Source organism: Pelecanus crispus, chromosome 12, assembly GCF_030463565.1.
Source record: "Pelecanus crispus isolate bPelCri1 chromosome 12, bPelCri1.pri, whole genome shotgun sequence".
Lineage (NCBI taxonomy): Eukaryota > Metazoa > Chordata > Aves > Pelecaniformes > Pelecanidae > Pelecanus > Pelecanus crispus.
Window position 1 is genome coordinate 361485 of NC_134654.1, and position 11544 is coordinate 373028.

The following is an 11544-nucleotide window of genomic DNA, read 5'->3' on the forward strand; positions in this document are numbered from 1 at the left end:
AGCCTTGCTTGCTGTACCCAGGAATGAGATCAGGACTCCTGTGGGCAATTCAATTAGCCAGTCCATGCCTCAGTGTCCTCTTTTGTCAAATACAGAGAAGGGAAACCCACAATAAGGGAATTCCCACAATAAGGGAGTTTCCTTATTGTGCAGAATTATTGCACAGAACTTGCCTTCAGTGTGCCATGCAAAGTGCATTCTATGATATGGAACAAAACAAAAAAAGGACTCACAAAAAAGAATAAGCATGTGAATAATAGGAAATCAGATTGAAAGATACTGGAGTACCCTGGTATGCTGTCCATATGGCAGCTGTCAAGCAGAAGGGTGTACCTTTGGGAGGAGAAGGGGAGGGATGCGAGAAACACAATGTTCCCTAGGGATCTTAGGAACAGCTGCCTTGGGACAGGGATGAGATGATGGTGCAGGCCTCCCAAGAGAGTAGAGAGCAGAAAGGAAAGAGCAAAGGAGGAAAACAGGGAGGTGTCAATCAGGACCAGCAAGTACCTGACCCTTAGAGATAAATACCCACTTCCCACTTCTTTGGTGGAGCTGCCTGGTCAATACCAGTTGAATGAGAGAGGGAGATCTAGGAACAACATTGAGTCCAGATTTGAAAGAAAGTGTGTTTAAATCTCCTTTATCTGACCATGGTTTTATCTGAGACCCAGGCCCCAACTAAACAACTGTGATCTTTTCATGAATCAAGACCAGCACTGATAAACTGAGTTTAGAAACCTAGATTTAAAGGCTAATCATTCCTAGCACTTTGACTAAAGCAAAAGCTGGGAAAAATCTTAAGCGTGACCACGGAAATGAGCAACTTTTATTTCTTTACTTTTTTTGCAAAAGTAGGCTCCTTTTCTAGAGGTTTGCTTCAGGAGGAGAGCAAGTTGGTTTGTTGGAGTGTGTGTGAAACATTGGTTCACGAAAAATGCCTGTGCTGAGTCTGCTGAGAAGAAATCGCATTAGTGCCAACTACCAGCTAAAACCAAGCAAAGCAGCTGGCTGTTGCAGAGCAGCAAGGACAAAAGTCCTGCACTGAACTGAACCGAACCTGTAATCTTGAAAGGTAAATTCTGACCTTGTTATCCCCTTGCTCAAGCCATCCTGCCACTGCACACTTCATATTCAAGATACCTGCATCAGTATTTTATAAACCATTCGAGGTTTACATGTGTCAATTCATGCTCTACGGTAAGAACCAGGAGGCCGAGAAGTCGACTGAATCCAGGTGTTAGAACCACGTATTCACGTATCATCACAAACAGCAACAAGATGGGCAGGAAGAAGAATACTGAGTGAGGACGAGAGAGCAGATGCCTACATTCAGATAAGGAGGTGGAAAAGCTGTGCAATGCATAGTCAAGGTGCAGGAAGGGGAGAGCATGACTGGATGAAATGAGGGAAGAGAGCAGTTTACAATGCAGGCCAAGGCTGGGCACCGCTCTCTAAGGGATCAGCACGCACCAACAGAGAGAAGCACAGAGGAGCATGTTCGATTTGGCAAGTCTTCCAGCTGTTCCCTGTCTCCCTCAGTCTGTGCTTACAACTCAGATACATTTGGCACTGGCTGGATACGAGAGTGGTACAGGAATGGCAGCTCTTTCACATAATTTGCCCATGAGCTTCCTCTTCACTGTGCCAAGGAGAAGGCAGACAAAGCTTTGGCTGCTTGCTTTACAGAACTAGTCTGACAGCTGGGCAAAAGGAAGCTGCAGAGAGCCCATCGTGCTTGCAAAACCTCCAGCAGGAGGAGTTTTAGATGGTTCAAAGAGAGCATTCAAACAAAAACCTCCCACAGCCTGAAATTCAGTTCCTGCTAATTCAGCACTAACTGCAGGCCTTCAAGAAAAAAAAAAAATCTTTTCCTCTAGTCAGTACTGCTCTGAACATAGCAGAGACCAGAGCAGTATTTACAAATATGTATGTGAGATGTGTGGTTTCATGGTCTTTAACTACTGCTTTAAAGACAGTAGGTAAAATTAGCTTTTGGTTGCAGACACCATTTAGAAGCAGGAGATTGTAGCAGCTGGGCTAAATTTGAGCTAAAATTTGGGCTAAATTTTGATACCCTAACATTGAATAATATGCTGCTCTTGTTCTTCTTGGTAGTTAAGTTTCAAATCAGTTTACAAAGGAACTCAAATCTGTGTGTTACAAAGAGACTTAGGCATGGGTGGTGACATGAAGTGGAACCAGGAGCTGAATCAGGTCTCTTGTACCTGAATCCCTTTCCCTGGTTACTAGACACCACTGCTCCCATTTGCTGCTGTTCTACCCTAATAAACACCGGCACTTTAAAGCATGCCGAGAGCCAAGGGTATGATGCACTAACAGAGCCAAGCCCACCTCATGGCTCACTGCCACTGACCTGCCCTTGCCTGCGTGCTGCTACTCAGCGGGTGGCTCTGGGGCTCGCTGGAATTTAACTTGACAAAGAAAGCAGAACATTTTTCTGCTGAGTTAGTGAGCTGAATAGGTTCAATGAAGTGTTCAGTGAGCACCAGAGCCAGCTCAAGAGACTGGGCCACTTACGGCTGGGAACAGTTAACAGCTGGGACAGGAACAGCTGCACCTTTCAAGAGAGTAAATCCATAGATGAGCTTGACATCACTGTCAAACCACACACAGAGTCTTGCAATCTTCCCTTTTGTACTTCAGATACCAGATTCAATGATGTGAGCCACTGTAAAGAGTTTCACTCAGAAGTGGGACACTGCTGAAGACTAGTTAACAAAGGCTGATCTGCATTGTTTGGGTTAGAAGAAAGGGAGTAGAAATCAAGTCCTCTTGGAAGGTAGGAGTTCCAGGGTCATCAGTCCAGGTGGAAAAACCGGAAAATAAAGATTTTAGTATAGTTTAGGTCATTCCCAAGAAGCTGCCTTTCTGATACATCACTACAAACCAATCATCCCCATTACTCCTGTTATTGCTGGATAGGAATGGTCTGTGGCAAGGAAGCTTTACAGGTAGCAGTTGATTTATTTAATTACAGATACACATATTTTCCACCTCTAATTCAAATGCTGTCCAAGCACACAAGTACGGTTTGCCTGTTTAAAAGCAGTCCATTTGACCTAGATAACTGCTATTCCCTCTCAAGACAAAAACTCTCCTCACATTTTTTTTAAGGTTCTTTCATGTCGCAGGCTCCATGCAACACCCAGAGGTGCAAAAGTTTTAACAAAATTATATTAAACAAGGACTATAAGACCTATCATACTTCACACTGAGAAACACAAATGAAAACAACTGACCCTGAGACATTCTAGGACTTAACAGAAAAAGAAGCGTCTTCTACCCAGGCTTTGGAAAATCACATTTAAAAACCAAACAGCTCAGAACTTACCTCTGTGTGATGCTTGACTTAAAAAGATGCCTAGAAGAGGTCTTGTACAGTAATGTTACGTGCTGGAAGTTTTACACAGAATTTAAATGGAAAGAGTTATTACCGGCATTCAGAGAAAATCACTGTTTCATGACTTTATGTTTTCCCTCCAATCAGTACTTTCCAGCCACTGCCAGTCCACTGTGTTGCTTTAGGAGTATCTTTCAACTAAGTTCCCAGTGGAGCATCTGATATTTTTCCAAGAAAAGCTTTTGAGACACTGAACGAACAGTCCTTTCAGTACAATCCCTGTGCCCAACAACTTTCTACATAAAAGCCCTCATTATGAATTTTGAGTCAGTGGGGTTTTCTCAGCCAGTGTGTGTTGCTGATCAGGCTTTCTTGACCTAGAATTGGTATTTCCCATATAATTTTCATGAAGCCCTAAAGCACATTCAAATGCTGTGCAGGCTAATGACTACAAAAGAAAAAAAAACCAGAAAATCACATTAAAAAATTTGATTCGGAATTGGCAACTCTGTAACCTCTCCCTTAGCTGCCATCTCATTAACATATTTGTTCAAAAGCCTTTTCTCTGCTTCATTACATAATTTGTGTCACAAAATCCAGATAAACACTCATTATTCCCAGGTCTAAATAATGGCTTATTGGGCTTCCTTTTTCTTCTTCTTCTTTTATTTTTCCCAGAGAAAAATGGGGGACAGAAAGGGCTTGTTTGGATGGGAAATCTCCAAGTAACATCTGGGACATCTGTTGTGTATGGCATTACAATACATTAAGCTAATACTAGTGAATGATTCTTCCCAATACCTCTGCAAAGTAGAAGAATTAATATTATTGTCCCCATTTTACAGACTAAGAAGGTCAGTTCATATTTTCTGCATCTCCTGTATCTCATTGTTCCATCCTGGGCAGGGTCTACAACGTCAGAGAAGAGCCGCTTGTGTCCTGCTGCAAGGGATCAGTTGTAGCAGCAGGTACAAGAAATGCTACGCCTTCCATCAGAAAATCCTGAAGATACTGGTATTGGCACTGAAATGAAAATGTGAGGTTCTGTTCCTTTTTCTCTCTAACTTACATTTCTTCTAAAGTTCCCTGTGTAAACATGTAAAGCTGTATGACCCCCAGCTGAGGTCCAGTGACAGGACCTGCTGCACCTGGGGCCGCTAGCACTGTCAGTCAGCGCCAGCCATGACAGAGTATCACCAGGGAGAGAAGGCAAAGCCGGTTAACGCAGGCTGGAGATTTCACCTCGCGCACACTTAGATACCCTGCCGTGGTCTGAGGGTCACTGGGGAAACAGTGGGGCCTGGCAGTCTGCTGGGGCAAGGCTGAGCAGCCATGTTGTGGGGCTTGGTGAGGCGAGGCTGGAGGACCAGTGCTGGGTTTCTGCCTCCTGGTGATGGTGGGCAAATATTTCCTCTCCCCTAGCTGGCTGTTTTTGTCTGAATGGGACATCATTGCCCCAGGGAGGCCAGGGTGGGTTTGTGAGGCTGGATACTGCTGCCACCACCACTCCAGAGGCGGAGGGGGCTGCAGCGTGTCCCTGCCCTCCCTGCTCACTGCAAATCCGCCCTGCAGCCTGTCAGCCTGGACGGGCTGAGAGAACGATGGCTGTGGTGCCATCAGCCGGGCAAGGGCTGTGGCCGAGCGGGCACCAGCTGTGGTGGGGCACAGGGCAGCTGCCGGCAGAGCCCGCTGCCTGAAGGCAGCCCTCCTGGGCTTGGACCGCAGTGCTCGAGGGTTTGTTTCATGGCGCTTCCTCTCCCTCTCCGCTGGCTCCTGCCCAGACCGCGACCTGGTAGGCTGCCGTGTTATGGTTATCAGTAAAATACCATCAAAGGTGAGTTCACAGGCAGGGCTGCCATGCTCCCTGCAGGTTCCTCTGTGGACAGGTGCTGAAGCTGTATCTGCCAAAGACAGCGCACAGGTGCTGGGCCGGAAGGGGCAATGGGGCCCAAGGGCTCCCCACAGCCACTGCCGCTCCAGACATGGCAGGGAGGTCATGGCCGGAGAGCTCCCGTGGCCCTTTTGGGGAAGCAGAGACAAAGATGGTGTCCTAGAATCATAGAATCGTTTAGGTTGGAAAAGACCTTTAAGATCCTGCTGCCTCGCACGTCCTTGAGGCGCTGGCGGGCGGGCGGCCCGCCACAGCCTGCTGCCTCCCTGCTCAGGGAGCCACGGGCCCGCTCAGCTCCTCGCGCTCCTCGGCAGGCGTCTGCAGTGGGCAGGGGAGCGCAGACACAGAATCATAGAATGGTTTGGGGTGGAAGGGACCTTAAACAGCCATCTAGTCCAGCCCCCCTGCAGCGAGCAGGGATGTCTCCCACTAGACAGAATCACAGAATCGTTTAGGTTGGAAAAGATCGGGTTGCTCAGAGCCCCGTCCAGCCTGACATGCCCAGGTGTTGGGGGGCAGAGGCCGGCCAGGCCGGCCAGCCCCGCTGCAGTGGGGCAGAGGAACACCTCTGCCCCTGACTGCTTCAGGCAGCTCCGGGCTGCAGCCCTGCCTGTTGCATAAACCAGCTGCTGTAAATTAAACTTATTTGGGAAAGAAGGAAACTGACACCCCATGCTTCCTCTACGGACTAGCAAACTAATCTGTATGTGGAACTTGCACTAAAAACTAATAACTGTCTGGCAATGCTGCTGTTTCTCCTTTAAAGAATTTTTGGCTAAGCAGCTGTTTGGGGTGGAGTTACTGCAACAGAGGCTTTCAGTTTCGATTTTTTTTCCTCTCTGCTCTTAGGAGAAAGGCTCTCCAGCAGAATAAAAAGAAAAATCATGACAGAAGAGAGCACGTTCTGCAAAAACTGGTAAGAAATCTTCCTCCCTCTCCACCCCTACAAAGTGTGGGTATTTCAAGAGTTTTCTGGGATTTTTCTTGATGTTATCAAGAAAAAAAGCTCCTGTAACTGGGGGAGAAGATGAAGAACCACACAACAGGAGGGGTGTACGCTAGGCTAGCCATTAAGTAGTAAAGAAAAATCTTTTGTACACTTTTTCACATTTCCAGGTTGCTGCTTTCTTGCTACTTTGCTGTGGAGAGGTTTCATCCATAGCCCTCTCCTATGCTGCATGTTTTCTTTTTACATAATATTACTCTGGGTAATTTTGCAGTACCTGGCAGGGGAGTCAGTGCATGGACCATGCCAAATGCAGCCGCTGTCTCAGTTTTATCCCATGGCTGGCTGATGTTTCTTTCTGTTGCTATATTTGCAGTTAAGTGGTAGAATATAAAAAAATAGCGAGAGTTTGGGAGGGGACGCAGCCAGGACAGCTGACCCAAACTGACCAAAGACATATTCCATACTGTATAACCTTGTGCTCAGGAATAAAAACTGCCAAAGACATATTCCATATTGTATAACCTCGTGCTCAGGAACAAAAACTGCATTAGAAGAAGAAGAACAGAGTTAGGTTTTTATTTTTTGCTTCCAAGGTGGCTATCGTTCAAAGACTTGTTGGGCACAGGTATGCCTGTGGGAGGTGGTGAGTGATGTCATTTGCTTCACTTATTCCCTCCACTTTCCTTCAAGTATTAAACTGTCTGTATCTCAACCTACAAATTTTCTCACTTCTGTTTTGCCTATTTCTCTCCCATCCCACTGTGCGCGTGTGGTGGGGTGGTGGTGAGTAAGCAGCTCTGTGGGTGCTTGGCTGCTGGCCAGGGTCAACCCACCACACCAGTTCATTAACTCTTCTCTCTTTCCCATTTATATGCTCGGTAGTAAGCGAGATGTGTCTGCTGCCAATTTCTCCCTCCATGAGGCCCACTGCTTGCGGTTTCTCACTCTCTGTCCAGAATGTGATGAACCAGTTGCCCAAAAGGATATGAAAGACCATCAAACAGAAGCACACAAGCAGGTGAGGAATGCTACACTTTTTACAGGATTTTCTTGCAAATGGCAAAAACATCTGGCAGCCCTGAAGTAGTATGTTCATGGTACTGTGCTCTATATTAACTGGATTTGAACTTCTGTAATTGTTTGCCCGGAAAATCTGTAAGGGTCTGATATGACCCTTCAGGCCTGGTTACAGCACCTTTTGATCTTACTGCACACGCAGCTTAAGGGAATAAAGCTTCCACTGTGGTATCTTAGTGAGCAGCTTTGAGAACTGGATCCTTGCACAGAATGACAGCTTCCTGCAGAATCATCAGATACCTGTTTTCTCAAAAATCTCATCAACACAGCTCAGGCCTGACAGAAACAAAAAATCACCAACAGCTTGTCGATGATTGGGATGAAAATGACAGGAAGATCATCCCAGCAGCTTGAATTGTATTAACATATGAAAGCACTAACCATCCTCCTGTGCTCCCAATGAACTGCTGTATGTTTTGCTTGCAGGTCAGATGTAATCTTTGTCACCAAAGCATGCAGCAATACCAGTTGGAGCATCATGAGGTAAGCATGGAGTGCAGTACTTTTTACCTTCTAGGCTGACCCCTTTGACCAGCCACCAAGACTCACACTAATGGGTTCAACAGCAAAAATATGTAAATCCCCAACTCCTGTCCTGGATCATGAAGAAGCTTAAACCTCTCAACTGTTGCAGTGTTTTGGCACACCTTCTCCCCCTTGTAGATAAGTATATCCCATGGTGGTTGCGCATCCAGTTGTGATGGGACAGTCTGTTCCTTGGCACCTCAAGCTGATGTTCTTTGAGGGCTTCTCAAAGACATTTCTGTCCTGCCCCCACACTCATATTACCCGCTTTTCCAAAGGAGTGGTTTAACAAAGTGAGAGTCAAGGAGAGCAGCCTGTCTGTGCTAGCTGTAGTCTAACCATTTCAAGGAACCAAAGCAGTGAAGACACAGCAGGCTTCTCCTGGTGGTGGTAGCTGAAGTATTGGAATTTTCTAGGTGGGCTTCTGCTGTGTTGCTAACCTGTAGTGACACAGAACATCTTCACTGCTATTGATTCCCATTTTGCCTTACATTGCCGAAATCATCCTAAATTAAAGATAGCCTAGATAGGCTAACTCCTAATACAGCTAAGTCTGCATTTGGTTGTGTACATACCCCTTAAGGAGGGCATTCTTAAACAGTCACTCATTGCTCTCGCCCAATGCCATCTTTTAGTATTGATAGAAAATTTGCAATAATTTCCTCTATTCACATGCAGACCAAGGAATGCTGCAAACGAGCAATGAAATGCAAGATCTGTGAGCTTGAAATGCCCTTCAACAAGCTCCAGGAACACCTGAACACCTGTGCCAGCCGAACAGAGCGGTGTTGGGAATGTAACAAATACATCATGTACAAAGACCAGGACAAACACAAAGATATTTGTCCCAACAGTGGTCTGTCCTATCATAAGGATGTGAACTTTAAAACCAGTGAAGCATCTGCTAATGCAACATTTATTTACCCCACTGGTAAGCAGAATTCCTCATTGTCATGGACTGGGTCAGCTCTGTTAAACCTCAGTGAGAACTCTCCTGCCTTCCCTACAATTCCCTACAGTCCAGGCTGGAGGGGACTGTTGTTTAACCAACCACAGTGAAAGGGCTAAGTGTTGCTTTCTATTATGCTGGTTATCATAAAGCCAGAGTGGTTCCACTGACTGGTAGCCCATTGGCCATGTTCTTTTATGCCTCTTTATATCCTGGAAGTGAAATTCCTTCTGTCAGAAAGTAAGTTGAACTTCTTCCTTTTTCTATTTGTCACACAGCAGAAAGTATGATTTAGAATTTCCTCCTACTTCATATATAAAGCCAGTGATGCATACCTTGATTTCTTGAAGTTGAGAGTGACTTTATTAGGCCTAAGGTATTGGATAGAGTATGTCAAGACAAAAAAAATCATGAATCCTTTCGAGGATTCCAGAAAAGAACAGGCATCAGTAGGTGCAGTGGTTGTCAAAATAAACTACAGAGAGCAAAACCCCCTAGCAACAGAATTAGCTAGGCCAGGGTAGCAGTGAAGCATCTTGAGCCACAAAACATAGGTGTGGAGTGGGATTTCAAATATCCTGAAGTTTGCCAGAAGGGATGGTGGATTGGTTTCAAGTGGTGCCAAAAGCAAAATGTAATCACAGCTGTAATTCCTTCGTGACCAGTGGAATCAGCATTCTGTTTCTCTAGAAACAGTGACCATAAGTGGATCTGAGCAGCCTGTCTAGATGACCAGTGTCAGTACTGTGTTTCTTTCCATTATTTTTTTTTCCTTCTGAAGGTGCTGGTGGCAATCTTTGTCAGAAGTGCAATAAGTCATTCCCAGCTGACCAGTACTCCCAACATCTGGTAAGCACATTTGAAACTGAACAAGAGAATGGTTTGTGCTTAATTTCCAGCCAGGTTATTTCTCTGAAGAGCTATATATTAGGTTAGAAAGGGCAGCATGTCTTGGCTCTTAAAAATGTAGTTTCATGATAAAATATGTTCAGCTGAAGCATCACTGTGAGGTGGTGTCCACTGTCCCTTCCCGTGACTCACACCTGTCACAAATCACAACATGCCACACAGTTGGGTGTAATGCCAATCTTCACCTCACTATGCGTGCTCTCTTTTAACAGAATAAATGCGGTGCAGCCCATAAACTGACAAAAGTTCTTGCTGGCCAGTCAACTTCAAAACTCAGCAGTGATCCACCACAGTCTTCTTCCTCCCTGGTTCCCTCTTCCTGCTCCGAGAATGCAATGGCATGGAAAGATGTCCGTCCCAAAGGGAAAGACAGACACCAGCCATTGACCTCCAAAACCTTGCTTAAACCCCCAAAGAACAAAAAAAATGGCTTTCCCTCTCCCACAAGAGGTGGACTTTGCACACCACCTCAAGCTTTTAAAGACACCCAGTCTTTTGACATGCTGGTGACCTGTGCCCATTGCAACATTCTTCTGCCGCTTCCAACCCTTCGGAAACATGAGGTGAGAAGTGACACATTGGACTCTGCCTCCTACACGCAAAGGGCCACACCTACAGAGTCACTACTTATCTCCACACTGCCTGGGGTCCCAGTGCCCATTTCTGGATTCTATAGCTTCCTGAAATGCTGGCCACAGGTATACTTGCTCTGTGAAGCGTGGAATTTGTTAATTCTGTTGACTATTTATGCTCACATCTACACAAATGAGATCCATTACCTATAGTCTGCTTGAGTTTTAGGAAAATAGTAACCGTTAACTCTAGCCATTCATTTTAAGCTCAAATCCTGGAAGTCTTCAGCAACTGCCCTTGCTGAAAGCCAATGTTGTTCCCGCTAAGCAAATAGTATGATTATATCTCAGCTACATCAGAGATTGAGCTTTAGATAATTTTCCCATCCCAGCAAGGGCCCAGTTGCCTCCCTACTGAATATGATTACATGTTGAATATAATGTTAAATTATCCTCTGATATATGACTGTTACTTTTCTAGATCAAGTGTCTACGTTTGACATCTTTGAAAATGCTAGGATGAAACAAAAATCAAGCCATTGAGAAAAAGGTACTGCAGAATTTCAGAATAGAATTAATCATTCAGGATTATTCTACATTGGGTTAATAGCAGCAATAGGATATTTTGCAGAGGAAGTGCATCTAGAAAAGCTAATACTCAGAGTATCACAAAGCTCTTTAGATTCTGACAGACAGTGCTTCCCATGAGGTTGCATTAAGCAAGTGTTGCTTCAGAGCCAGTATGCTTTCACTGTCTTGACTCAGAGTAACACGTATTGTGCCTCTCAAATTATGCTGTTATGAACAGTGCAATACCTCCCCTACTGTAAGCAAGGATTAGCGCAAAAGATTTCACAGAACAGATGTTCTGTCCCAGGCCTGTCGGCTCCAACACTGAATGGAGATGTAAAGAATAGTTTCAGGAGACAAGAAGTAAAATGATTTTTTCTCCATAGTAAAAATTGCATATTCAGTGCAAGCATTGATATAATTATGCCAGACAATACCTCCAGTTGAGCTTGGACTGATCCATAGGCAGCAAGTAAGTCTCTTTCCTCACCCTGTCCCAACCAGGCTATAAATCTTAACACTTCTCTCTTTGCTAACATTCCCCTCTGCTTTCAGTTCTTAAGCAGTATCATTTCCTCTCAGTCCAATTAATTAAGTGAAAGCAGTTGTTCTCAATCTGTGCTTTCTCTACTTGGTTCAGTAAATGAGGTATTACTTCTCCCTGTAATACTTTCCTCTCCTGGTAAATTAAAGAGAGAAAGCACCAAAGTGAGAAATAGGGCGTTTGTCTAGTTTTGAATT

At 45.0% G+C, this 11544-nt stretch overlaps 1 protein-coding gene across 1 annotated transcript; it reads left to right on the forward strand.

Moving 5' to 3' along the window:
- Positions 1-6083: 6083 nt before the first annotated feature.
- Positions 6084-10777, forward strand: XAF1 (XIAP associated factor 1). The gene is made up of 7 exons (XM_009485535.2): positions 6084-6168; positions 7084-7219; positions 7705-7761; positions 8482-8734; positions 9534-9601; positions 9874-10224; positions 10715-10777. Exons 1-7 carry the CDS (start codon positions 6137-6139, stop codon positions 10754-10756), a joined length of 939 nt encoding a protein of 312 aa, XP_009483810.2. The 5' UTR covers positions 6084-6136; the 3' UTR covers positions 10757-10777.
- Positions 10778-11544: the final 767 nt, after the last annotated feature.

Excerpts from the sequence above, each read along its gene's own strand:
- XAF1 (XM_009485535.2), top strand. The coding sequence starts at position 6,137 with ATGACAGAAGAGAGCACGTTCTGCAAAAACTG. Across the intron at positions 9,602-9,873 it reads ACCAGTACTCCCAACATCTG|AATAAATGCGGTGCAGCCCA; the intron begins GTAAGCACATTT and ends CTCTTTTAACAG. Across the intron at positions 10,225-10,714 it reads CAACCCTTCGGAAACATGAG|ATCAAGTGTCTACGTTTGAC; the intron begins GTGAGAAGTGAC and ends TTACTTTTCTAG.